The sequence below is a fragment of the Zalophus californianus genome, chromosome 1, assembly GCF_009762305.2.
Source record: "Zalophus californianus isolate mZalCal1 chromosome 1, mZalCal1.pri.v2, whole genome shotgun sequence".
Taxonomy (NCBI): Eukaryota; Metazoa; Chordata; class Mammalia; order Carnivora; family Otariidae; genus Zalophus; species Zalophus californianus.
In genome coordinates, this window is record NC_045595.1 from 215838053 (window position 1) to 215865589 (window position 27537).

At 51.8% G+C, this 27537-nt stretch overlaps 1 protein-coding gene across 9 annotated transcripts in view; it reads left to right on the top strand.

Annotated features, from left to right (window-relative positions):
• DIP2A (disco interacting protein 2 homolog A) overlaps positions 1-27537 on the top strand; it is a 106355-nt gene that overhangs the window by 63284 nt on the left and 15534 nt on the right. For 5 of the 9 annotated variants that reach the window (XM_027582435.2, XM_027582436.2, XM_027582434.2 and 2 more), the window contains 16 exons: positions 387-510; positions 759-868; positions 1258-1360; positions 2936-3000; positions 3234-3327; positions 3962-4081; positions 5619-5733; positions 7039-7178; positions 9027-9163; positions 9543-9623; positions 10324-10451; positions 12882-12996; positions 19748-19949; positions 20827-20936; positions 21013-21093; positions 23774-23897. In XM_027582435.2, the coding sequence (XP_027438236.1) occupies positions 387-510; positions 759-868; positions 1258-1360; positions 2936-3000; positions 3234-3327; positions 3962-4081; positions 5619-5733; positions 7039-7178; positions 9027-9163; positions 9543-9623; positions 10324-10451; positions 12882-12996; positions 19748-19949; positions 20827-20936; positions 21013-21093; positions 23774-23897 (1849 nt within the window). Of the gene's footprint in view, positions 1-386; positions 511-758; positions 869-1257; positions 1361-2935; positions 3001-3233; positions 3328-3961; positions 4082-5618; positions 5734-7038; positions 7179-9026; positions 9164-9542; positions 9624-10323; positions 10452-12881; positions 12997-14584; positions 14721-19747; positions 19950-20826; positions 20937-21012; positions 21094-23758; positions 23898-27537 lie in introns of those variants that run through there. The other 4 variants (XM_027582439.2, XR_003517907.1, XR_003517908.2 and 1 more) reach the window with 4 other exon arrangements.

Sequence of the window (27537 nt, forward strand, 5' to 3'; positions counted from 1 at the left end):
CTTTCTGTGGGAAATAAGTAATTGTGCTAAAGTGTTAAAGGTTGGGCCTCCCCAGATTAATCTGCAAATTTTAAAGATGACTCAAGTGGAAATTTCCATGCTATTATTTTTGGTTTATTAAAATGCTGCTAAATGTCATTTACAAGAAAACACTGAGAGATTAGCCCATTATCCAGAACTTTCTATTTCATTGCAAAAATATATCTTTTAAATTTAAAAATGATTCTATTTAATTTCCATGAAAATAGAGTATATACCCATTTAGGATTCAGTTGTAGAAGTTGATGAGGGCGAATGAAGGTGAAGGGCTCAGCCTTCTTGGTGGGCCTGAGCGGTGCAGGGCTCACTGTGGCAGCCCCGTGAGCGCCTCGCTGTGTTTTCTGCAGGATGCTGGCAGCCAGCAGGTCGGGTTTCTGCTGGGCAGCTGCGGCGTCGCCCTGGCCCTAACCACGGACGCTTGTCAGAAAGGCCTGCCCAAGGCACAGACAGGAGAGGTGGCGACTTTCAAAGGTAGGCCCCCAAGGGCAGGGGAGGTGTCTCCAGCAGGAGTGAGGTCCTTGTCAGAGGCCTGCATGTCCCGCTTCCCCCTGGTTCAGAGTCACTGGTCGGAGGCACCTACTGAATTAAATATAAATTAATACAAAGTGAACGGACGGAGACTTGTGTTCCCCAGGTGCGCAGTAGCCGGTAGCTGTGTGGTGGGTGGCTTAGCCCTGAGGCCCGCTGACCACTCTCCTGGGCCGTCTGTACCCTCACAGGATGGCCCCCGCTCTCCTGGCTGGTGATCGACGGCAAGCATCTGACCAAGCCCCCCAAAGACTGGCACCCGCAGGCCCAAGATGCAGGGTCTGGGACTGCCTACATCGAGGTAATGGCCTCGTCTAACTCAGAGCACGTTGAAGCAGCCCCCACAGGCTCAACTCTTGTTTCTCATGAGTGTAAGCTGCCATTTATTTTAGATTACAGGCTTAAACTTACCCTTCTGTTTGATCTTCACCCCAGAGACAGAAAGGGTCGGCAGTTATGGGGGAGCCCGCATGCACTGCTGTACCCAGGCACTTACCCCAGGGGTGCCCCACTTTCCTCTGTGGGTGTCACCCCAAGACTCACGGCGTATCGTGTGCTCCCGTGTGATGGGATGGTTAGTGAAGGACGGACAACTGACCACTTCTTTTTAAATTCTGCCAGCCTCCCATTCAGTCTGCTGTGACCTCCAGAGGCATCACATAATGGATTTTTTTTCTTGAAATCTTTCAGTATAAAACCAGCAAAGAAGGCAGCACAGTGGGGGTCACGGTGTCGCACGCATCCCTGCTGGCCCAGTGCCGGGCTCTGACTCAGGCTTGCGGCTACTCAGAAGGTAAGGGCGTGCAGGCCCCTGGGGACTGTGGCTGTGTGTCGGTCTGGCCCTTTCGCCCAGGTGGGGCCAGAGTGCTCAGAGCTCTCTGCTTGTGCTGGGTGCGTGGGGGTTAGGTCGCCCAGGCAGGCCCACTCAAGGTCCTTCCCAGTACATGTGTGTGTCTGTTGATCTTAAGGAGCATGAAATTCACATACCACCACTTAGGCGTGGTGGGCGGTTCCGTCTGTGACATAGCTGAGGGGCAGTGTATTTTGTACTTGATGGACCCACTTTTGTATTACTGTGGGTTTGGCGTAAACTGTCACGCATGCAAATACACAAACGGAATCTTGAAAGTCATAGATTTTCTGTTGGTGATAAAGGTAGCACCTCCCCCCATTTACTGTTAAATATCGGATATTTAACTTAGAACTGTTATTTTAAAAAACTATAAAACGATAGTTTCCCTACTGTAACAATACTGGAATTGAATAAAACTAGAAAGTAAATTGAATGGTATGTTTTAAATAACTAAAATACACGTGTTTAAAAGTAAGGGGAAAATAAAAATAAAATAAAAGTCGGGTCGCTGCAGACTTCAGTGGAGATTTGGAGAATGATTTTAGTTATATTCAAGGGCCTGAATAATTTTTTGAAAATTGGATCTATTAAGTCACATGGTGTCCTTTTTCTGGACATGTGTATATCACGTATCATTTGGGGGCTTTAGCAACAGAGGGAGCATATACATACAGAACTCTAGAAAGCAGTCTCATCTCCCGGCACAGCAGACTCATGTTCACCGTTGGTGTCTGTCCTGAGGGGTGCACCTCAGGGTTGCTGTGGCTTCGGTTGGGGGGCCTCGAGCCAGGTCCTGCAGAGTACAGGGCTCTGTGGGCAGCCCTGGGTCACCACCCTTAGTGGAGGAGAGCAGAGAGAAGGGACAGCTTTCTGAGGGGAAGCGACATGAGCAGCATGTGACATTTCCCAAAGATGCAGGGTGGTGGCCTCGGTGTGAGAATGGGGGAGTCTGGATGTACAGTGAGAAGTAAGCACATCCGTGTGCAGTGGGAGAGTCTCGAGGGGTCGCTCAAGTACACGCTGTTCCTTATGTTTTCACATTAGTGATCAGCATAGCTCTGGTTTTTTTTTTTTTCAAGATGTTTAAGGATTTTTATTTATTTATTTGAGAGAGACAGAGAGGGAGAGAGAGAGCACGAGCAGGGGGAGGAGTAGAGGGAGAGGGAGAAAGCAGACTCCCCGCTGAGCAGAGAACCTGATGAGGGGCTCGATCCCAGGACCCTGGGATCATGACCTGAGCCGAAGGCAGACGCTTAACCCACTGAGCCACCCAGGTGCCCCAGCATAGCTCTGTTTTAATCCAAAATTGTATGACTGACTTCTGAGTTTTTCTGGTAATTTGAATAGATAACCAAGACGATTGATTAATTGGTACGTGGTATTTGGAAATGCTGTGTATGTTTCCTAGAGCTCTTCATGTCAATCAATGATGTGTTCATCTCAGAGTTTCTTTAAAAATGCACATGACTTGTGAAGAGGGTCACAAGTGGTTTAACCATCTTTGTCCACTTTCAGCTGAGACATTAACAAATGTGCTGGATTTCAAAAGGGATGCTGGTCTGTGGCATGGAGTGTTAACAGTGAGTGTTGTATGCTAATGATCTAATGGTTGGAATTGAGGGATCCTAATGCTTCATATCAATAGATGACACCAAGCCCTATTTTTAGGTGATGTAATTAACCCTTATCTGAAGTGAAGTGTCATCATGAGGAGGGCGTTGATGTTATCTTTGCCTTCTCTGGCATGGTGTGGCCCTCTGCTGTCTGCACCTGAGCAAGGCCTGCCCCTTGAGCACCTCCGTTTCTTCCACAGAGTGTCATGAACAGGATGCACGTCATCAGCATCCCGTACGCGCTGATGAAGGTGAACCCTCTGTCCTGGATTCAGAAAGTGTGTTCCTATAAAGGTAATGGGAAATAGCACCGTCATCTGACTCATCCTTCATTCAAGAAGTCACTTTGATTTAATCCTTGGTGATTCAGAAAGTAATAAAGCCGACATGCGGAACTGCAGGGATGAGCTGAGGAGCCCTGACTGCCTGCGCGCACCATGACCAGTCGTGGACTGTGCCTGTCCTGTGCACATGGCCTGGGCGGCCCTTGTCAGGGGCAGCCCCGTGGCAGCTCTCTTCTGCAAACACCATAGGCTACTAATTTTGTTCTCTTGAAATTTTCTTTACAGCCCCATCAGTACTCCCGGTTCTCAGTAGTGGAGATGGCTTTAATCTGAGGTTAGGGCTTTAGAAGCCACCAGTGTGCTAGAGCTGTTGATTCCCAGGACGCAGTGTGGACAGAGGGCCATGGGGCTGCCCGGAGGCCTTGCCCTCTTGCCCCCTGCCTTCGTCAGCCACAGGGCTTCCTCGTCCCTCGGGCTCTGCTCCAGCAGGCCTGGGGGCCCCTTCGTAACTCCCTGAGGCTGGGCCTCAGGTTTGTCCTCACACTCACTCGTCCTGGGGACCCGTGTTGACTCGGGTGTGTCTGTGAGGAGCAAGGGTGCCGCTTGCCCGTGACACAAGGCACTTCTGTGCTCCCCCTCTGCAGCCCGGGCCGCGCTGGTCAAGTCCCGCGACATGCACTGGTCTCTCCTAGCTCAGCGAGGTCAGAGGGACGTCAGCCTCAGCTCACTGCGCATGCTGATCGTGGCCGACGGCGCTAACCCCTGTGAGTAAGCGCAGCCGAGCGAGGGTGTGGCCATGGCCTCCCCTCCACAGGCCTGACTTGGGAGGGAAGAGGTTCAAGTACGACATGCCAGGAAGTAGCACTGAGGTGTTACATCCATAAATGTCCTGCCGTGTGCTGGGCCACACGCCCTCTTGATGGGGACTCACTGGTGTATCTTGTGCATGTTTATGAGGCACTGAATTTAAAGCAATTTTAACACCTCGGACAGAAGCTACAGTAACAAATGACCGGAATGTGGTTATTGCCTGGGAGCCTGTCCCAGCTTCTTGTCCTTGGCCCCTGTGGCCCCAGCGATCGGCTCGACCTCCTGCTGGGATCTCCCCTGGCGTGCCGCTGTGCACCCTGGGCTCTGCGCAGGGTCTGAGTGTGGCTGCTTGGCGACGGCTGTCTGAGGCCTGCCGTGGGGTGTTCCCTGGGGAGGCGCGGTGGACCTTTGCGGGGTTTCCAGGCGGCACAAAGCCCTTGACCAGGTAGGAGGCTGTTCTCGCTTTAACAGCTATGTGCCGCTATTTTTGCATTGAAGCACCTGGACTGGGGGCTGGCCTTTCATCTGTGAGGAGGGCCCTAATAGCCCTGCGCCCCTGGTCCCCCACCGCCCAGGAGGGCACCCTACTGTCCAGCTCCTCCACCTGTCCCTGGGCCCAGCAGGGCCCCTCCATCCTGCCTCCAAGATACCCAGGGTTGGGTGCCCTGCATCCCCACGCCCGCCTGAACCCAGTCACATGCCTGGTCCTGGCCTCACATCCCTGCAGGTCCTCCACTCTGCTGCACCCCCAGCAGCTCCTCACCGGGCACCGGGCTCACCCTCCTGGCTGCAGACCCTGGTCCCCCACAGACCTTAGATCCTGCCACTCCGCGTGCCCTCCAGTGCCCTATGGCACTGAATGACTGGGTTGTCTTGTGTGTCCTCTGCTGTCTGCCGGTGCCCAACAAGAACTGGATGCAGTGCCCCTGCTTTTCCACAAGCCTCGCTGTGGCAGGGTGCCTGAGGGTTGTGGTACAGCCCTGGGGTCCCAATGGGTGCAGCCCCGAGCAGGTGGTGCCCTCCTGCCTGGGAGCTGAGCTTCCATATCCATGACACCTCAGACTGGCCGGGGCGAGTCGGGGAGAAGCAGGGGTAGCCCGGGGACAGTGTGTGGGCTGCTCCTGTGGGGCGTTACTTGGCCGACCCCACAGCCCTGAGGCACTTCCAGCAGCACCCGGGCCTCGCCATGAGGGAGGTTTGCCCCATAAATGCTCCTCGGTCACCTCCCAGCAGCAGACCTGTGAGGAGATGGGGCGAGGGTGGGGCTGGCCGTGAGTTAGTGCTCAGACACAACGCAGAGGTGCAGCAGAGGCCTTCCCTGAGAGACGTCCAGCTCTTACCTGCTGGTGGTTTCCACGCGCATCATGTTTTCCATGGAAGCAGCCCCACCCCTCCCCATAAGTCTCCTGGAGCTCGTGTGCCCGCGCGTTGGTGTCAGGCCTGTCCCTGTCAGCCCTCCAGTTACCCCACGTCTCCCTCTGTCTCACGCAGGGTCCATATCCTCCTGTGATGCATTCCTCAATGTCTTCCAATCCAGAGGGCTGAGGCCTGAGGTCATCTGTCCTTGTGCCACTTCTCCTGAGGCGTTAACAGTTGCCATCCGCAGGTGAGGTGGTTGCTTGCTCCGTCTTCCTCATGCACCTGCAGTACCCGTGCTGCCGAGTGTGGGAGTCTGCTCTAGGCAGGAGAGTTCACGAAGCAACGCCGGGCCAGCTTCCCAGGCGTGTGCACATGGTGGTGGGGCAGCCCCGGGCACCATGCCCCCCGCCCTGGGCTGGTTGCGCGTCTCACTCCAGCCTGAATCCGTGCCGGGACTTGGGTAGCGGCTCCCTGGGCTGTGATCTCTGGGCTTGTTCTCCCTCCGAGGGCTCCTCTTCCTCCTTGGCCTTCAGAAGTGTCGCAGCCCGGCGCCCTTCCCTCCCCTGACGGGGGCCCCTGGCATCTCCAGTGCCCGGCAGCCAGGGACGGGGCTGTCCCTGCGGGGCTGTCCCGGAGAAGCACCCTGGCCCAGCGCTCACCCCCGCGCCCTGCTGAGGAAGCCCCACGCGGCTCCTGCAGCTGCATTCTCTCTGCGCTCCTCCCGTCTCAGCCCGGAGGGTGGGGTCGGGACCTCAGAGCTGGCAGCTCTTGTCCTTCATGCTCCCAGCGGGCCACCTTTTCCTTCCCGGGTCCCCCTCGCACCCTAGGGCTCTTGTCCGCGGCGGCCTCTGGGTGCCGTCCTGGGGCGGAGGGCGGCGTGCTCACAGTTGAGAGTGTCTCTGCATTAGTTTTCTACTCTCAACCCAGTTATTAGAAAGCCAGTCATGGTTGTGGTCTTGTGTTGTATTAGTCTGTGCTTTCATATGTGCAAGCATTAAATAACCCTAAAAGTTTAATAACTTAGCAAGAAGAAGAACATCTTTATCCTTCACAAACCGTAAGGTATTCCTCATTCCTTTGCTCTATGGTGGCATCAGACACTGTATTTCTCCTGCATTCTGCGTCAGGAGTTTGGGAAGGGCTCCACTGGTGGTTCTGGCTTGCAGTCTCTGGTCTCTGGACTGGATGTGTTGGGGGCTGCTCCGGGCTTCCTCGGGGCCTCTCCTGCTGCTGCCCAAGGCTCCCAGCAAGTGTCCCAGCACAGCCAGGCAGAAGCTCAGTCAGCTTTATGACCTCTCTGGGGAGGTCACAGAGTGTCACTTAGACTCTGGCCACAGACCCACCAGATGCCCCTGGTGGGGGCGGAGTGTGCAGGTGCCCATGCCGAGCAGCGTGCCGCGTCTTCAGGAGGCCTGTCCCCCACGGCCAGCCGTGGGTGGTGCAGAGCTGAGGCTTTGGTGCAGCATCATCCTGCAGGCAAGCTGGGCACGGATCCCTCCCTGCCACGGGTGCTGTCCCCTCGTCAGTGCGTCTGTCTGCTTTTGTCTTCCAGGCCGCCAGACCTGGGAGGACCTCCACCAAAAAAAGCTGTCCTGTCGATGAACGGTCTCAGTTTTGGTGTGATCAGAGTTGATACTGAAGAAAAGTTGTCTGTTCTTACCGTTCAGGACGTTGGTCAGGTGCTGCCGGGAGGTAAGGGACGAGCTGCAGTGTGTCCAGTCTCGCAGCTGCTTGACGTAACAGGAGTCCTGAGTGCTCCAGGCTTCGTGGGAGTGATCTGCAAGCTCACAAGCAAAAAGCTTCTGAGCAGCGGTTTTCCATGTATATTGGGGTTTTAATTTATAGTGTTATTTTTTGTTTTCTGCCTGCCTCTGTATTAAATTTAAGGTTGCGCAAAACCAGGAGGGTCTGTTGGTGGCCCCTGAGCCGGATGTGTGGTTCTCCGGTGTCTGGGAGCTGGAGCGCTGACTGCGTGTCAGGCACGGGCGTCATGCTGCACACACATGGAGGCACTGATCAGCTCACAGCACTCCAGAGTCTGCAGACAGCGTGATCACCGGGTGCCACCAGCCAGGGTAGCAGGGATGTGTTCGGTCAGGAGCATGACTCGGAAGGTTGCAAGAAATTCCCATTGCAGCCTCCTGGCCCCCGGGCCCCCTGGACCTGAGTGCTGGCCCTGTGGCAGTGCCGCAAGGAGAGGGTCGTGGAACGGCCTGCCTGTGGTCCTCCTGTGGAGCGTCGCACAGGGAAATGGAGACCTGAGCCTGGCCCTGGAGGCCCGGTGACAGTTGTGAGCTGGGGAGGCTCTGTGCGTGCTCTTCTATGGTTGCACCTCACTGTGGTGACCTCGTGGTGGCTCGGCTTCCTCCTCGCCATGCGGGCCCTTCTGAGATTCATGGGCAGCTGTCTTGACCCACGCTATGTGCGTGTGTGTGCACAGTGCTCCCCCCCCGTGCAAGTTTGCATGTGTGTGCGTGTGTGTGCACAGTGCTCCCCCCCGTGCAAGTTTGCATGTGTGTGCGTGTGTGTGCACAGTGCTCCCCTAGGAGTGTGTGTGTGTGCGTGTCTGCGTGTCTGCACAGTGCTCCCCCAGGGTATGTGTGCGTGTGCACAGTGCTCCCCAGGTCATTTGTTAGTCGGGACCGTTGCAGAGCTGACGTGTTGAGGGCTGGCGGTGTCTTGTTTTCAGCAGAGACTTAACCTTTCACTATGTTCGCCCCAAGGGGTTTGTGGCCTTTTACCATTTAGGTCAGGGTCTCTGCTGCAAATGCAAGCATGTGGGAGTATCTGGCTGTGACCTGCACACCAGCGTCCCCCTCCAGCATTTGTGAATGAATGGAAACCAGTCGATGAGCCCTCTTCTTTGTCCTCTTGCTAATTACCATCCTGGGAGAGGAGAGTGTGTTGGAGAACACTCGAGTCAAAGGAAGGGCCATGCCCAGGTGGCCACAGGCTTCTTAATCCCTCACTGGGTAACTGAGTTTCCTTAAATGGACCACTGCACATTCTGGTGTGCATTTCACTCTTCCCTCAGAGGCTGGTTTTGGATGCCTGCTCTGTGGCAAGGCTGGGTGGCCTGGAACTGCAGTCATGCCTGCTCTGTGGCAGGGACAGGCACGGTCCCCCATACCCAGAGCGGGCGGCAGGCAGGCTCATCAGTGGGGAGCTGCTTATGACAGTGGAACAGGAGGTCGCTGGGCTATGGGATGGGCTGTGCGGGGCTACGGCATGAGACGGGGTCAGGAGGGTGACACAAGGAGGGGGCACGGAATGTGTCCATGAGAGAGCAAGTGTCCTGTCAGCCTGAGCTTATGATGTGCAGGATGCATCGTGCTTCGGTTAAATACTACGTAGGAAGCAGAAGGACATACACCTGGATAGAGCGTGTAGTATGCACGTCCGACAACTCGTTGTAAGAGTAGACTGCGTGTGTGATGTTTTGTTTCCATAACTGCAAATGTAGCGACAAGTAGATCTTTGCGAATGACCCATTTACGTGTATTTCTTGTGTATGACTTTGGGGGTTTTTCCTCTCTTTAGCTGACGTATGTGTTGTGAAGATAGAAGGTACCCCTTATCTCTGTAAAACCGATGAAGTTGGAGAAATATGTGTCAACTCCAGTACCACCGGCACAGCGTACTATGGGCTACTTGGAATCACTAAGAGTGTCTTTGAGGTTTGTACCTTTTCCTGCCCTTTATGTTGAGGTGAATTCCATAGCATCAGTGGAGTGTGGGGGGTGAGGCTCAGCGGCTCTCCAGCCCTGACGGGAGTTGAGGTCAGCCCGGGAAGCCAGCGCTCCGCGTGCTTGAGGGGCCAGCTGCTGGGCACAGGGAGATAAGGGGGTCACAGGAGGAACACAGACCATGCTGGGTGCGGGAGCCCGAGGAGCATCTCATCCACTGACATAGACTCCGGCCTTGGGGTGGCCTGTTCCCCACCAGGGATCCTTGGGTGACGGCCCGATCTGGGGAGCCGTACCCTGGCCGGCATCTGGCCGGTTGGTTAGTTGTCCATGGGGCACAGCCTAACGTTCCCCTCTCTGCTCTGCGCAGACCATCCCGGTCACGGCAGGAGGCGTGCCCGTGTCTGACAGGCCTTTCACCAGGACGGGGCTGCTGGGCTTCATCGGGCCTGTGAGTATGTCCTGCTGCCAGGACCTGGGCCTCCAGACAGGCCCACACCTCAGTAGAGGGGATGCTGTCGGCATCCAGTGCGCATCTAGGGGCCAGGGATGCTCTCTACATCCCACAGTCCACAGGACAGCACCCATAACACAGTACTCTCAGCCCAGAATGTCCCTGCCACTGACTTTGGGAGCCCTGCCTGAGGGCAGGGGCAGTCAGAGTCCTATACAACTTCACCTTTCCTGTGCAACCCCCCCGGCCCCCCATGTCCCCTTGTCTCCACCCCAGCCCACCAGGATGCAGGACCCTGTGCCCCCCCCACCCCCCCATGTCCCCTTATCTCCACCCCAGCCCACCAGGAGGCAGGACCCTGTGCCCCCCACTGCTGCCCCCCCATGTCCCCTTGTCTCCACCCCAGCCCACCAGGAGGCAGGACCCTGTGCCCCCCCACCCCCCATGTCCCCCTGTCTCCTCCCCAGCCCACCAGGATGCAGGACCCTGTGCCTCCCACCGCTGCCCCCCCATGTCCGCTTGTCTCCTCCCCAGCCCACCAGGATGCAGGACCCTGTGCCCCCCCAACCCCTCATGTCACCACGTGGCAGGACCCTTGGTTTCCATGTGCCATCAGCTGCCTGTAGCAGCTATCAACTGCCTGACCCACAGGGCCTGCCTGCATGTCCCAAATCCTGACCTGTGTCCTTGCTTCCAGGATAACCTGGTCTTTGTCGTGGGCAAGCTGGAGGGGCTGATGGTGGTTGGAGTTCGTAGACACAATGCGGATGACATCGTGGCCACTGCACTGGCCGTGGAGCCCATGAAGTTTGTCTACAGAGGCAGGTGATGCGCTGCGGGCCCCTGTACTATGGCTCTAGATCCCTTCTCTACTTGAAGTTTGAGAATCTGTCTGCAGTAGAAGCAAAGTCCAGTGATTGGAATACACAAAACCTAAAAATTCCTGTTCATCAGAAAATCTTCACAAGGAAAAGGACGATCTTTGCAGCCAGGAGCCCATTAGTGTCCTCACTGCCCACAGGGCTCATGTGGTTCTTTGAGAGGACAAGGTCCAAGGAGCACCTGCTTTAGGACCCTGGACCCTCAGACATGCAGATTGAAACAGTAAAGGATCAGTTTCTCTGAATCACCAAAGGTCAACTCTCTTTTCTACTGAGGTTTAGCGAGACACATGGAGGGCCCTACCTCACTCCTGGGATGAGCAACTATTCAACTTTTCTGAATGTGTAAGGCAAGCACTTTCTGACCCTGGACAACTGGGGGTGAGGAGGGAAGCTGTGTCTGGCTCTGTTCAACTCCTGAGCTCTTAAGCCCGAAGGAAGCATCCCCTTCTCCTAGCTGGTCCACCCAGCTGGCTGCATTTTTTAATTTTCTTCTTCTCAGGGGCGTGCTTTATTACTCAAACTAGGGTACCTGTGAGCCTGGCCAGACCCTGCCTTTGAATATTCCTTAAAGAAATCATTAGGGAGTTCTGTCAAAGAGTGTGTGCTGCTGACCCTTCTCATAGGTTGGGATGACAGGGGTATGGGATGGCTACCAAGGAGAAACCAGCAAGGCAGGCCTGTGTGGGTGCCTGAGTGGGGGCTGCCAGGACCTGGTGACCTGCCCTCACAGCAGAAACAGGACACTGTTAGTGTGGGTGTCCGTGGAGATAATGTCAGGGTGGCCAACATCTGCTTCTGGGGTAGATTAGGGAGGGCCCCAGGACCTGACAGGACCTGGAGGTGCAGGCCCTTCCTCAGCAGGCAGCTGACAAGGTGTCGCCATCGTGGGTGATTAGTGGGGGTGCCAGTGATTGCATCAGCCATGGGCCGGAGTACCTGCCTGTCCCCACCACCACACCCACCTTGAAATAGAGCCACAGGGGTGACTGGGTAGCTCAGTCAGTTAAGTGTCTGACTCTTGATTTCAGAGTCCAGCTCAGGTCATGATCTCAGGGTTGTGAGACTGATCCCTGCACTGGGCACGGAGCCTACTTAAGACTCTCCCTCTGCCCTCTGCCCTCTGCCCTCTGCCCCTCCCCTGTTTGTGCTCACTCACTGCTCCCAAAAAAAATAAAATAAAATAGAACTGGAGCTGCAGCTGACAGAGTGTGTGCTAGAGGAATTATAGTTATAGCGTACACAAAATGAGTCCTTTGTTCTTAAACACAAACACAATAGATGGAACAAATAGCAGGATAGACACAGCTAGAGAAGGAAGTGATAAACTGGAAAGTCAGATTAAGGAAGTACTCCAGAGGTTAAAAAAAAAAAAAAAGTTTAAAAAACCAAGGAAGGGTTGGCATAGAAATAGCAGACCCGAGGGGAGGGCACATGCATGGAGGGGAGGGCAGCGTCTGGGCAGCAGGAGGCTGGGTTTGCGGGACTCAAGAAGGGTCTGGCATCAGGGTCAAGCAGAAGGCATGAGACTCCCCAGTGCTGGGGCCAGCTCGAGAAGGTGGCAGTGCAATGATGTTTTTAAGTTATTAAAAGGAATTTTTAACTTAGATTTTATGTTCATCCCAATTGTCACTTAATTGTGCAGTTGTAATAAAAATATTCTTGGGATACTAAGAGAGACACATTCAAGATGTATGAAAGCAGGGGAAATTTAGTGCTGGGTAAAATGTGTGTGTGCACGTGCACATGTGCACACCAGCCAAAGGGGAGAACAAGAGAAAGCAAGCTTGTCCATGAAGGCCCAGAACTGGGGCAGTAGGTGTGTGACGTGCTGGGCTCAATGGGGAGACCAGCTTCTTGTCCCATAAGGAGAAAGAGAACCACGTCCAAGTGTAAGAGGCAAAAGGCAGTAAATACAGAGAAAGGGAGAGTGCTGAAATCCCTAAAGTGAGGCGGGAGAAACAAGTCCACTTACACCACAGTAAACACGAGGACATGAACACATTAGTGAAAGAGATTTACCCAGTAAGATTAAACAATACACCTGATAGTATTTCTAGACAAAGATTTTTGCACAAAGAAATGTAGCACGTGCATCGACATTATAATTAAGGAACATTTTCTTTTAAGATCTGTGCCTGGTTGTTTTGCTTTGCACCGGAGTCCTCTTTGTTTTCTCGAATTGGAACTTATTTCAGCCGTACTGTAGGAGACCAGGGACTGTCACTTCTCCAGGTCTCAACAAGCAGCCCATGGTTAGATTGTCTTTTCAACACGAGCATGTCTGCACCCTCTGTTTCAAGGGAGAGGAAGCGTCTGCGTCCTGTTTGGTGTCCTTTGCGGGGTGGTCATTTTTGTCCTCGTCTTCCCCCAGGATTGCTGTGTTCTCCGTGACGGTGCTGCACGATGACCGGATCGTCCTTGTGGCTGAGCAGCGGCCAGATGCCTCCGAGGAGGACAGCTTCCAGTGGATGAGCCGCGTGCTGCAGGTGCGCCCCGGCAGCTGGCCCCTGTGTCTGCGAGTGTGGTTCCGATGAGTCCAAGTGCACAGGGGTCTGCATTCCCTTCCTTCAGAGCCCGGCCTGCCTGCCCCTGTCTCTAGCTCAGTGCCGAGCAGCCCAGATGTCTAGCCGCCCCACACAGGATCACGGGCTTGACTACTGAGAGCTGCAGCCTTCCTCCACCCTGTGCTGCCTGCACACAGTAGGCGCTTAAGAAGTTGGGCTTTGTAAAGATAAGGGAACAGCATTTTGAAACTGTAATTCCGTACAAGGGTTAGTGTGTCCTAAAACAGCAGTCCCGTGACTCTCCTGTCGATTAGGATGATATCCGTTGAGACTGTTACTTAGCTTCGGACCAAGCCATGGCCACAGGGGACCGGGGGGGGGACTGAGAGCTTGTGTGCCACCACAACGGTGGTGGTTTCCAACGTTTTGTTATGACAATGTCAGAGCTAGAGCGAAGCGGAAAGCATGGCGCAGAAAGTTCCTAATACCCATCTCTAGGTTCTGCAATGGTTGACACATCCTCACACTTGCTTGTCCCACATCTGTCCTTCTGCCCACTCCTCAGGGCATGGTGTGGGGTGCCACCTTGCCCTGCACCGCATGGTGGCCCTCATTTCTTTAAATACTGAACGGAGTCCAGCATACTATTTTGGAGGGAAGGAAGTAAAATTTACATTCAGTAAAGTGCACAAACTTTACAGGTACTGTCCAGTAGGGGATTTTCAGTTGGCTTGATGGGATGCAATTTCTATGTAGAATGAGCCCATCTGTAAGTGTGCAGGCGCTAAGTTTTGACGACAGTGTGCACCCATGTAACCAGTGCACCACGGTAATGAAGACAGAAGATCTCCTCCATGCCGTGGTTCTCCCGTGTCCCCCACCTCTGCCGCACTGCCCAGCCCGAGAGCCGCTGGTCGGCTGTATGTCCGCACGCGTGAGTGGCACAGCGTGTGTCCCTTTCTACCACAGACACTTTCTACCACTTTAGGTAAAAGGAATCACACACTGTTTGCCGTTCTGTCTGGCTTCCTTCCCTCAGCATGGTCCTGCGATCCCTTGTGTCGTGTGGATGGGGTGGCGCATTCCTCCTGGTGGCCAAATTGTGTTTCTCCGCTTATCTGTTCACATCCTGCTGGATGTTTGGGTTGCCAGTTTCTGACTGTTATGAATAAAGCTGCTGTGGGGAATGGTACAAATGTTTGGGTGAATTTCCTCTGGTACCCTGCCATCTCCAGGCCAGTTGTGTGAAGTGGCATGAAGCTGTTAGAAACAGGCATAGAGCGGTCCACGCATCAGGGAGACCAGGTGGCCCTGAGCTTCAGAGTAGTGTTTTCCCGCTAGTATCTCACAACATTTATTTTTAATAAAATTTTTGATATTTTATTATGGAATATTTCTAACACAACAAACAAGAAGAAGAGTGTAATTGATGTGGGGAACAGAGGCAGAAGGAAATGTAGATAAAAGTAAATGTCCCTATAACCTGCAGCCCGTTGACGAATACTCGAGGCGGGCAGAGCGTAACATTCCTCCAGGAAGCTCCTGTCCTAATGTTGATGCCTTGTTACAGGGAAAAACAACCCTAGCTTGACAAGAGCCAGGCCTCCAGGATCCTGTGAGTCTTCTTCAGCAGATCCAAGTCCTTTTGGACACCTCCCTTTGCCCTCCCTCCCCCAACTCCCAAGTATATGATCAGCCACCCCTCACAGCCCCGGGGCCGCAGCTCCTTCTGCCCACGGGTCCTGCCCTGGTCCCGTCCCTGGGCTTTAATAAAACCACCTTTTTGCACCACAGACGTCTCAAGAATTCTTTCTTGGCCGTCGGCTCTGGACCCCACCAACCTCACCAATATTCAAAAACTACATCATAATAGCCCCATGTTCCCATAACCCTGTTCAACAGTTATCAACCCAGGTCCTGACTGTGTCCCCACCTGGCCTCCCCCCTTCTCCCTTAGGAGTGTTTTGAAGTAAATGCCAGACATCGCATTTATCTGTAAAGATTTTATTATTTCTTTAAACAAGGAATACCATTATCGCATCTCTAAGAATTAACAATAATGTTCTTACTTTTTAAAAATTGAGATATAATTGGGGCACCTGGGTGGCTCAGTCAGTTAAGCACCTGCCTTCAGTTCAGGTCATGATCCCAGGGTCCTGGGATCGAGTCCCGCATCAGGCTCCTTGCTCAGGGGGGAGCCTGCTTCTCCCTCTATCCCTCCGCCCTGCTCATGATCTCCCTCTCTCTCTCTGTCTCTTGGATAAATAAATAAAATATTTTTAAAAATTGAGATAGAGGGGTGCCTGGGTCGCTCAGTCATTAAGCGTCTGCCTTCGAGGGGCGCCTGGGTGGCTCAGTCCTTCAGCATCTGCCTTCGGCTCAGGTCATGATCCCAGGGTCCTGGGATCGAGCCCCGCATCAGGCTCCCTGCTCAGCGGGAAGCCTGCTTCTCCCTCTCCCGCTCCCCCTGCTTGTGTTCCCTCTCTCGCTGTGTCTCTCTCTGTCAAATAAATAAATAAAATCTTAAAAAAAATTTTTTTAATTTAAAAACTGAGATATAATTGATGTATAATACTAATTTCAGGTGTACAACATAATGATTTGATATTCGTATCTACTGTGAAGTGATTACAGTAAGTCTAGTAGACATTCATCATCATACATAATTACAAGTTTTTTTCTTGTGATCGAGAACTTTAAGATCTACTCTCTCAGCAGCTTTCAGGTGTACAGTACAGAGTTCTTATCTGTAGTCCCCGTGCTGCGCACTACATCCCCAGACTCTCTGTTTTGTAATTGGAGGTTCGTACGTTCTGACACTTTCTCCCATTCTGTCCACCCCACCCCCACTCTGTCGGCCACCAGTCTGTTCTCTATCTGTCAGCTCAGTTTTAAGATTTCACATGTAAGTGAGATCATGTGGGACGTGTTTTTCTCAGACTGACTTATTTTGCTTACACCCTCGAGGTCCGTCCACGTTGTCACAAATGGCAGGATCCCGTTCTTTATGGCTGAGTAACACTCCATTGTGTACACACCGTGTGTTCGTTATCCGTTCGTCAGTCCGTGGACACATGGGCAGCTTCCATATCTTGGCCATTGTAAATAATGCTGCAATAAACATAGGGGTTCATTTATCTTTTTGAATTAGTGTTTTTGGTGGGTTTTTTTGAGTAAATACCTAGTAGCACAATTGCTGGATCGTAGGCTAGTTCTATTTTTAACCTTTTGAGGAGCCCCCGAACTGTTCTCCAGAGCGGCTGCACCAGTCTGCAGTCCCACCAACAGTGTGGGAGGGTTCCTTTTCCTTCACATCATTGCCAGCACCTGTTGTTTCTTGTGTTGTTGATTTTAGCCGTTCTGACAGGTATGAGGTGATACCTCATTTTTTAAAATTTGCATTTTCCTGATGATTAATGATGTTGAGCATCTTTTCATGTACCTGTTGAGTATGTGTATGTCTTCTTTGGAAAAATGCCTATTTGGATCCTCTGCCCATTTTTTAATTGGATTGTTTGTTTTTGCCATTGAGTTCTGTGAGTTCTTTATATATTTGGGATAGTAACCCCTTATCAGATAAATGATATGCAAATATTTTCTCTCAGTAGGTTGTCTTTTCATTTTGTTAATGATTTCGTCTGTTGTGCAGAAGCTTGTTTGTTATATGTTTGCTTTCATTGCTTTTCCTTTTGGTGTCAGAGCCATAAAATCATCAAAAAGACTTGTGTCAGAGAGCTTACCACCTATGTTTTCTTCTAGGAGTTTCATGGTTTCAGGTCTTATGTTCAAGTCTTTAACCAATTTTGATTTTATTTATTTATTTTTAAAGATTTTATTTATTTATTTGAGAGGGAGAGAATGAGAGATAGAGAGCACGAGAGGGAAGAGGGTCAGAGGGAGAAACAGACTCCCTGCCGAGAAGGGAGCCCGATGTGGGACTCGATCCCGGGACTCCAGAATCATGACCTGAGCCGAAGGCAGTCGCTTAACCAACTGAGCCACCCAGGCGCCCCCAATTTTGATGTTATTTTTGTGGATGGTGTGAGAAAGTGGTCCAGTTTCATTCTTTTGCATGTAGCTGTCTAGTTTTCCCAGAACCGTTTATTGAGACACTCTTTTCCCCATGGTATATTCTTGTCTCCTTTGTCACAAAGTAATCGACTATATGTGCTTGGGTTTATTTCTGGGCTCTCTATTGTATTCCATTGAACTGTATGTCTATTTTTATGCTAATATCATATTTTGGTTACTAAAGCTTTGTAATATAATTCAAAATCATGAAGTGTGATGCCTCCAGCTTTGTTCCTCAAGTTTGCTTTGGCTACTCAGAGTCTTTTTTTGGATCCATACAAATTTTAGGATGATTTGTTTTAGTTCTGTGAAAAATGCCATTGGAATCAGGGATTGCACTGAATCTGTAGATTACCTTGGGTAGAATGGACATTTTAAAAATACTAATTCTTACAATCCATCAGCCTGGAATGTCTTTCTGTTTCTTTGTGTCTTCAATTTCTTTCATCACTGTCATAGTTTTTAGCATATAGATTTCTCACCTCCTTGGTTAAATTTATTTTATTTTATTATTTTTGGTGCAACTGTAAATGGAATGGTTTTCTTAATTTCTCCTGATGGCTCATTCATTAGACTAGTGTACAGAGACACAACAGATGTTTCCTGTGATTTTACTGGATGTGTTTATCAGTTCTAACAGTTTCTGGTGGAGTCTTAAGGGTTTTCTGTATATAAGATCATGTCATCTGTAAATAGTGATGGTTTTACTTCATCCTTTCCAATTTAGATGCCTTTTATTTCATTTTCTTGCCTTATTGCTGTGGCTGGGACTTCTAGTTCCATGTACTTATTCCTGATCTTAGGGGGAAAAGTTTTACCATTGAGAATGGTGTTCGCTGTGGGTTTGTGAAATATGATCTTTCTTCATTGAGGTACATTTTCTATACCTGCTGTGTTCAGAGTTTTTATCCTAACAGTAATTTCTTGTTGTAATTCTATATCTAGTCACTATTCAGACTCTCTGATTATCTAATGTTTGTTTGTTAGATTCAGGATCAAAATGAGGTAAAAAAAAAATTGTACTTGGTGGGGACAAGGTCTTTAAGTCTTTTTTAATCTACAGATTCTTCCTCTGTCATAGTTTTCTTGTGGTTAGTTTGTGGACAAAAACAAGTTGTTTGTCCAGTATGTTTCTTTAGCCTGAGCTCTGAAGATTGTGTCTCAGATCTATCATTCAATACAGCCGTCTGTCGCCTGTGGTCATCCTGCACGTTGTGGTTGGATCAGACTCAGGTTCAGTTTTCTGGCAAAAATTCCTCCTGGAAGGTGGCATATGATTCTGGCTGCCTCTGTTCACCACCCTGGCGTCACTGATCTGTTAGGACTTGACAGCGGAGCAACCCTGATTATGAAGGCTCACTGGAGCAGCCTTGGAAGTTTCTCCTCTGGAGAACGCATGCCCTCCTCAGTCACCCAGGGGCCTGGAGGCAGGCTGTGTAAGAAAACAAGATCAAGGATTGATTTCAGAGTAGTAAGGTGGTTTCTTAGAATCTTCTTCAAGTGACCGCTGAGTTTCGTTTATTTGTTTCACTAAGAACTAGTGGATGCAAACATCGTGGATGTGATTCAGTCTATTATAGTTTTTTTATTTTTCAGTGGTCAGTGGGAGCCTCTTCAAGTTGGCTCTTGAGTCCTTCTGATGTACCCCTGGAATTCTTTGAGGCCATAGCAGAGATGAGGAAGCTCAGATGCTTGGGGACAGGCAGTGTGTTTTGCATCCTAGACCTGTCATGGCCAGGACCCTAGGGACCCTGCTACTTCATAGGGGAAGTGGAATTGGGGACCACCATCTGGGCACTCGATGTTGCCGGCTTCTTCACTGTTTCTGGGCTTTCTTCAGTGGACAGAGTAGGAAATGATATCTGTTTGTAAGAGTACCTACATCATGAGTCTATGCTGCTGGTTCCAGCTCAAATTCAAGACCACAGAATTTTTACTTAACTCACTGATTCCTTGCTCCCACACTGAAAAATTGCAGACATCAACAACTCATCAGAGAATCACTCATCTGCCTCAGGCCACGCTATACTATAGTCTCAAAACAACGGTCTCCACACTCCCTCTAAAACGTGAGATTTCTGAGAGCAGCTTAACATTTTTTTGCAGTTCTTTTTGCCCATAGGGCATATCTCATTAGGGGTGGACTAATCAAATTACCATGTTTAGAGTCACTTTAAATAGATTCTCTCTCTGGGGCTTTGCCACCAACCTAATTCCAGTTCAGCTGAGTTCATTTCTTTTATTTCACTTTCAATTGTTAGGGATTGCTTTTTAAAATTTCAAGTTTTTTGGATGTAAAATACATACATGGCTCCAAAGTCAAATCTGAACACAAGATAAATTCTTGTGTTCTGCCCCCCACAGCTGCGCTGGCTTATCTAACTTTCCTTTCTTTAATATGTGCAGTTTCAGATTTGTGTATATGTGCACACATAGTATGTGTGTGTGTTAAATGATAGAAACGTATATGCCTGTCCTTCCATGTGTTCTTGTTGGACAGAGTGTCTCCACGATCTTTAGAGTTGCATGCTCTCACCTGGTGTAGCTCCCAGCCTCCCAGCCCCTCGGCAGCTGTGGGTGGGTCAGCCTGTGCTTGCCTGCAGCTGGGTAACGCACTGGGTCTCAAACGCCGTCCCTCCGATCTCGTGTTATTCTCTTCCAGGCCATCGACAGCATCCACCAGGTGGGCGTGTACTGTCTGGCCCTGGTTCCTGCCAACACCTTGCCCAAGGCTCCTCTCGGAGGGATTCACATTTCTGAAACCAAGCAGCGTTTCCTGGAGGGGATGCTGCACCCATGTAATGTACTAATGTGCCCTCACACCTGTGTCACCAACCTTCCCAAACCTCGCCAGAAACAACCAGGTTAGTCCTATGTGGCAATAGCTGTCTGTTCAGTCTCAATATTGGTGGCAGCCACACTCGTGGTTCGATGGTGCAGCCCTCGTGGGGCCTGCATCTCTGGGGCTGGGGTTAGGAGCCAGACCTACATCAGGGCAGTCACCACCTCCTGCCTCCCTGGAGCCAAGCCACAGATGAGAAAACTTTACTGTGTCACCTGTGTGGTGGTTCTCAGCTGCCTGTTAGGACCCATCTCAGTGACCAAATGCAGGCGTGGCATCTGAGGCTTGGAGGGCAAGGGGGTGGCTCCCTGGGAGTAGAGGTGCGGCCCAAGAGCTGACGTGGAGCTCAGGGATGGAGAGAGTGCGGTGCTGGGGGCCGGACCGCCGGGCTGCTCCCCGCGGCTGACACCTCAACGGCCTCCACGAATGGTCTCTCCCTTCCCTGATTTCACACATTTAGAAACTAAGTTTAAAGACTGGCTTGACTGTTATTTTTGTTCCTTTGGTTATGTAAATTTTTTTATTTTTCTTTCACTGATTATTGAACACATAAGATATCATTAAATAAAATGCATTTACTCAGGAAGGTTTAATTTCCTGTTTTATATGTAAAATGTGGGAAAACCGTGTAGTACCCTGAGCGTGTGGCTGTGGGTGAGGTCCAGTCATACCCCCAGGTATATGCCAAATGGCGAATTTCTCAGTCTGGGGTTGCTTGTATTTGAGAGAGAGACGCTCTTTGCCGCTCACCATGACCCTTACGGCTGGCTTCCTGAGCGTCAGCACCTTAGTGAAGAGTGAAACGCCTCATTCAGATAGAAAGTGTTCCGGCAGTGTAGTCACCGGACGGTCCTGTCCCCGAGCCACCACCTGCTCACTCAGAATCCCCCGTTTTCCAGAGGTGGGGCCGGCCTCCATGATCGTGGGGAACCTGGTTGCCGGGAAGAGGATCGCACAGGCCTCGGGAAGGGAGCTGGCTCACCTGGAGGACAGTGACCAGGCCAGAAAGGTAACGGCCGGGGCCCGGGGGCACAAGGAGGGTGCCCCTCCGCGAGGCTGCAGACTGAGTGGGCCTCTCTGCGCAGTTCCTGTTCCTGCCCGACGTGCTGCAGTGGCGGGCACACACCACTCCCGACCACCCGCTCTTCCTGCTGCTCAACGCCAAGGTGAGCCAGCTCCCAGTGCTCTGTCCCCCAAGTCCTGCCCAGAGAGCGCCGTGCCCCCAGCCACCCGCCCCACCTGCTGTTTTCTGTGTGGGGAGCTCAGCAGTCACCTCGGTCACCTCAGTCAGGCAGTGACATTTCTGGTCAAGTTAGTATTTAACAGGAAAATGCTCCGTCAAAAACAGCATGCTTGTAAAGACTCCTAAGTGAGCTAAAAGGAAATGTTTATTTTGTAAAAATTAGGAATTTAGATTTTTTTGTTTATAGCTTTAACATGACAAATGCTGTTTATTGCCCTGATCCTGGGGTAGATTCAGAAATTCACTTCCATGATTTTGGCTACCTCTTAGTTGATTACACTGTACCAGGAGTTCTCAGGATAGAAAGGAGGTGCCATAACCCGCACATCCAGCTTTGGGCCAGCAGACAAAATATAGAAACATGACAAGTTAAATAACCATAAAAATCCTGCCTCACTCAGATGCATCTCACACAGGCCGTGAGAACGTTTGCACTTTGACACAGTAAAGGGCAGGTCGCTGTGGTCTTAGAAAATGCTGGTCTAGCTTTTGTTTCTGCTCATTACTGCCCATTGTTTCTTCATTTAAAAAATATTTATTGATACCTGTTAGGTTCTGGGTGTTAAGTAAGAGAAAAAGCGTCCTGCCCTCAGGACGCTTGAAGTGAGTCTTCCCTGCTGGAAAACTAGTCCGTAAAAGAGACTTTATGTTCTTTGTTCACCGTGTATCCACAGATCTAGAATGGTGTTCAGAAAACATTTACTTTATCATTGATTGAGTTCTAGAGCATGGAGACAGCCAATAATTAACAAGTGGCCAAGGTAAAACGAGCTCCTGATGGGAACCCGAAGATGAGAACAGCAGGGGTGTGGCCCCAAGTGCCAGGGGCTCCGAGGCCAGGTGCTGGCTGTTATCCCGAGGGTGTGGCTGGAAGCCTGCTCGGGACTGAGCTGTAGGCGCGTGTTTCGTGGTTCTGAGTGGCTCCTGTGGGTTGCAGGAGGGTGAGTGTGGGGCGGCAGCTCAGAGAGGAGGGGCCCTGGGGTGGGGGCCGCACAGAGTTGCCCACCAGGCATGTGTGGAGAGGTAGATGTTTTGTTTTTTTTTTTAAGATTTTATTTATTAGAGAGAGCACACAAGCAGGGGGAGCGGCAGAGGGAGAGGGAGAAGCAGGGAGCCTGACGCGGGGCTCAATCCCAGGACCCCAAGATCATGACCTGAGCCGAAGGCAGACGCCTAATGACTGAGCCACCCAGGCGCCCCGAGGTAGATGGTCTTTAAAGCCAAGAGAGAGCTCAGGAGGAGCCCGCAGAAGACTGGGCCTGGCCTTTTCCAAATCCCCTCAACGTCACTAGTAAAACTTGGCATTTCTTTTAGTTTGTCAGCCTTCTTCTGTTTTGAATTGTCCTTGGGTCCCTGAGGACATGCTGGCCTCTGAACCTAGGAGGAGGCCTGTGGCCGTGTAGGTGGCCATCCAAGGGGACTGGCAGGCTCTGCCGGCTCTGACGTTCTGCACCTCAGCTGGGCTTGGGGGAAGCAAGCCCAGCTCCCTTGCACGCAGCCTGGCTCTGCAGACAAGCACGTTGGCCTCCGTAAGGGAGAAGGGAGGGGTTCTGACTTTGGCTGGTCTGTTCTGGGGCATTATGTTTAGACCGAGCTGCACCTTTAATAGCCTTCAGAAGGACTAAAAGCTCTGAGGCCTGCCCAACTCCAGTCAGCCAAGGGAAGGAGGCCTTTGCTGGGAGCTGGTGTCCTGATGTCCTCGGCAAAGACGCGAGGCGAGTGAGCGAGCGAGCCCGTGCTGCCCGCAATGCTCTGTGTCCGCCAGGTGCTCCAAGAGGGCAGGCCACCGACCTGGGGGAGAGGAAGTTCAAACACGCACGACCATGTAGCTTCCAGATGTTTGTTTATTGTGCATTCTTATGTGTATTTATATTCAGGATAATGGTTGTTTCTGGGGAAGGAGAGGATGAATTAAGGTTGGTATGCAGAGTGGTGATGATATGTTTTAGAAAACAAATTTAAACATTATGTGGCAAAATATTAGGTAAGGAGAACGTGGATATTTATTCTATTATTCTTTATAATGTTATATTTAACCGATTTTATCAAAAAGGCCAAAAGAGTTTTCTTTTTTTAATTTAATTAAATTTAGTTATTTATTTAAAAAATTTTTTTTAGAGAGAGCGCGAGCGAGCACACGGGAGCGAGTTGGGGGTGGGGCAGAGGGAGAGAGAGCACCTTAAGCAAGTGACATGCCCAGTGTGGAGCCCAACGTGGGGCTCGATCTCACGACCCTGAGATCGTGACCTCAGCTCAAATCAAGAGTCAGACACTTGACCAACTGAGCCAACCGGGCGCCCTCAAGAGTTTTCTCTAATGGCTGAGACTCAGGCTGTCCTGGACAAGCAGCATGCTCACTGCTCCAGGCTCTCTGGAGACACTGCACAGCTTGTCCCTTCCCTGCTGGAGAAACAGCCGCCTTTGGGATCTCTCCCTGAGATACAGACGACTAGGAACGACAGCAGGTGTGTCCCGAGAACTGGTGCAGGTCCTGGGCCCTAACCACAGGAGTTCAGGGCACAGGGCAAGAGCAGTGTGTGCTCAGATGCCCGAGGAACAGACCCACCCCCAGTTCCCCGCTGATGCAGGGACCGCCTTCCTAGGGCAGCGTCACCAGCACTGCAACCTGCGTTCAGCTGCACAAGAGGGCAGAGAGGGTGGCCGCCGCCCTGATGGAGAAGGCAAGACTGAACACTGGGGACCACGTGGCTTTGGTCTACCCCCCAGGTAAGCACACGGAGACCTCTGTCGGCTCTGCGCTCACGGGGACACTCCGTTACTATAAAGCAGACACCCCGTGACCTACAGCCAGGTCAGAAAACAGGTCTTGGCCAGGTGTCCCGGGTGTCCCCAGCACAAACCCCTCCACTCCCCCGGGAGCAGCCTCTACCCCTGAGCTCTGTAGCCCTCTCTTCCAGGTCCCCAGCGTCTGAGCACCCAGTGGGACACCCTGCACATCGGGTTAGTCTGCCAGTTTTCTTTACGTCCGATATGTTTGCAGTCTCTTTTAATCCACAGGCTCTCCCTCTCCCCTCTCTTTTTAATTTATTGGTGGAAGCTCCGGGTTGACTCTGCAGAGGGCCCCAGTCCCGGTGCAAGCCAGCAGGTTCTTGGCTCCCGTCTTTCCTGCAGGTTGGCAGCTAGGTCCTGGCCCTGGGTCAAACTCGGGTCTGGTGCCTTGGCCGACTCCAAGTGCTGTTGAATTATTTCATCAGGGACCCATGTTGGCTTGTGTCTCCTTTTGTGGCGTTAGCAGCCACTGTTGGTGCTTCAGAGTTCATTCATTCATTCATTCTTTAGGGTCACAAAACAGTGATATTCTCATTCTGTCATTTCCTGTTTTCATTTGTTGGCCATTAAACTAACGCACAGGAACTCCCTTCATCTAGCATTTGGCTCCCCAGTGGTGGAATCCCTATGTGCTGATGCTTTCCCTCTGTCAGTCTTGTGTATTCCTGTCACACTCCAAAGCTGACCGGCCAGTGGATCTAGAAATACATACATCACTGTGAACTCGGGGATGAAATGACATTGTTGGGTTTCAGTCCTTTGCAGTTAGTTTCTTTGTCAAAGCTCAGGTCATCCCACGTTCGGCCAATAGGAGCCCCTTCCGGCTGGTCTCACGCGACCACAGTCTGCTGCAGGCTCGCGTCCTGCCCGTCCGACCCCAGATCTAGAGCCAGCCGTCCCTCCATGGAGACCCCAGTGCCCCCAGAACAAAACCTGGGCCTGAGGGATGCGCATTTCTTCCAGATTGACTGCTGTCTATTGGCCTTTCAGCGAGCAGAGCTAGGAATTACAAATAAATGCAATTGTATCTCTTAGAGAGGCAGTACCTTATGAGTTTATACTGTCACATCCCATTTAATTCAGGACTAAACCCCTCCTACCTTGTATCTCCCATTTTCCATACCGAGGATCCTGGTTCTTCAGAACAGGGAGATGATGGAATTCACATATCCCATAATCACTCAGTCACTTAAACCTGCATCACATGCAGCATTCCCAGAATAACAGCACAAATACTGTAACCACCTAAATGAAGTTTGGAAACAGTTTAAAATTTTTGCACATGCTTTTCTGCATCTCCACCGCACCACCCGCCCCCACACACAACCTTGTTGCTGCCTTGTGTCTGCATTATCAGAGGGATGGATGCACGGCCCTTACAAATCCAGCCTCTCGGCTTCTCCTCCTTTGCTTTCAGTTCCCCCCAGAGCTGTCTGTCTCCTGGTCACGCAGGTTTCTGATACTCGTTCTCTGACTGGTTTCTCAGGAAGCAATCCTAGGACCAGTGGTCTCCTGAGTTCTTGGTTGTTGATAATGGTTTGTACACTTTGTGATTGTTAAAGAACAAAATCCAATGGGGTAAATTTTGAAGGTCTGGTTGGCTTTCTCCGGTGACCCCTGAACCCGGCCGCCTGCAGCCTAGCGGGCAGAGAGGAGCCCCGGGAAGCCGCCCAGATGAGAGACGTTCATGGGCAGGAGGGAGCGGGACGGGGACCTGATCCCGGGAGGGCGCGGGTTAGTTGGGCAGGGTCACTCTCCTTCAGGGGACCGTGGGGTCTGCCGGACAGACGACCTTGCTCATGCCGACCAGGGGACTCCTGAGGGACGCTGAGCTCCCGTTTCTGGGAGAGGCCGTAGATGTAATTAGGTTAAGTCTCGGTTTGGTGACCTGGGGCTCCGCCTGCTCTATCGGATCTGGCCCCTGGTCTGGAGGTGTCCCTTCTGTGAGTGTGTTGTTTGCCTGTTAGCGGGTCTGGCGCACAGGGCCGTGCACTCGGTGTCTCTCCCTCTTGTGGCGACTCACACCTTCGCTGGAGCGGGACGCCTGCGTCTGTTTCTCACGGTCGTATCCGTGTGCTTCTCCAGGCTCACAGGTCAGAGTCCAGCTCTTCTTCCCCGTTTGTGAGTCATCTGGCCTAGAATCTTGCAGGCTTCCCTTTTCAACTCAGAGAAAGGAAGCACGGGGCTGCGCCCAGGGATGGGTCCTGCTCACTGTCTTGCCTGTTTAATCTTGGGGTTCTCCTCTTCATCTCAGGAAAATATTCTTCCTCCTGACTGCTTTTCCTCCCTTTTCCCTGCGTCCAGCACTCTTCTGACTTGTGGTTTGGATCTACCCTCCCCGTCGGGTGCCTTCTCTTGAGTGTGCTCTGTGCTTCATCTCTGGGCCACTTGTCCAGGCCCCTTTTCGGCATCTCTGGGGGGACCCTGGGTTGCATTCAGCACTTCTTCCTGCGGGACTGCTGCTGCTGGTGGGAGCGGGGCGCCTCTTTCCTGGGGGACTGCCACGGCGTGCGGACGTCTCCCCTTCCTGGGGCCTGGGGCAGGGTGGCAGCCTGGTCTCTTTCTTGGCACACATACCTGGTAACTCGAATGCTCCCAAACTCACACTGGCATCACATTCTTTCTCCTCCTTCCATTCCCTGTGATGTGGTTTGGAGTGTCGTCGGGGTCCAGAGCCGACGGCCAGGAAAGAATTCTTGAGACGTCTGTGGTGCAAAAAGGTGGTTTTGTTAAAGCCCAGGGACGGGACCAGGGCAGGACCCGTGGGCAGAAGGAGCTGCGGCCCCGGGGCTGTGAGGGGTGGCTGATCATATACTTGGGAGTTGGGGGAGGGAGGGCAAAGGGAGGTGTCCAAAAGGACTTGGATCTGCTGAAGAAGACTCACAGGATCCTGGAGGCCTGGCTCTTGTCAAGCTAGGGTTGTTTTTCCCTGTAACAAGGCATCAACATTAGGACAGGAGCTTCCTGGAGGAATGTTACGCTCTGCCCGCCTCGAGTATTCGTCAACGGGCTGCAGGTTATAGGGACATTTACTTTTATCTACATTTCCTTCTGCCTCTGTTCCCCACATCATCTGGGCTGTGAGGGTACTTTTCCCTAGGGTGAGCTCAGTCCCCACTCTTCAAGTACCCCTGGGTTCCAGGCGTAAGGCAAGCTTCACCCTGACTGAGAGGGGGCAGAGACACGGCTGAGCTGGAGCTCCCTGGCCCCGAGCTGTCTACACTGACTGCAGTGGTGCCAAGCCCTGGACTCAGGGCTGGGACTGCAAGCACGCACAGCACGCGGGAGTGCGCCCACAGGGAGCCCGCCCACAGGGAGCACGCCCACAAGGAAACGCAGGGCTACAGTAACTGGGAAACACTGGGAAGGCTTTACTACAGGAAAAGGGAAGGAAAGATGGGTAGCAAACCAGTGCGATCTTGGTAATTGAGAATCCGGAGGGTGAAGAGAGGGAGGGGCCTGATGCTCTTCTCTACTGTGGAGTATGTTTGACACTATTCTTAAACCATTTTTAACAACAAAAAAGAAAATGCATGCTGAAGGTCTAAATTTACATCTGAAAACATGTCAGCAGGTG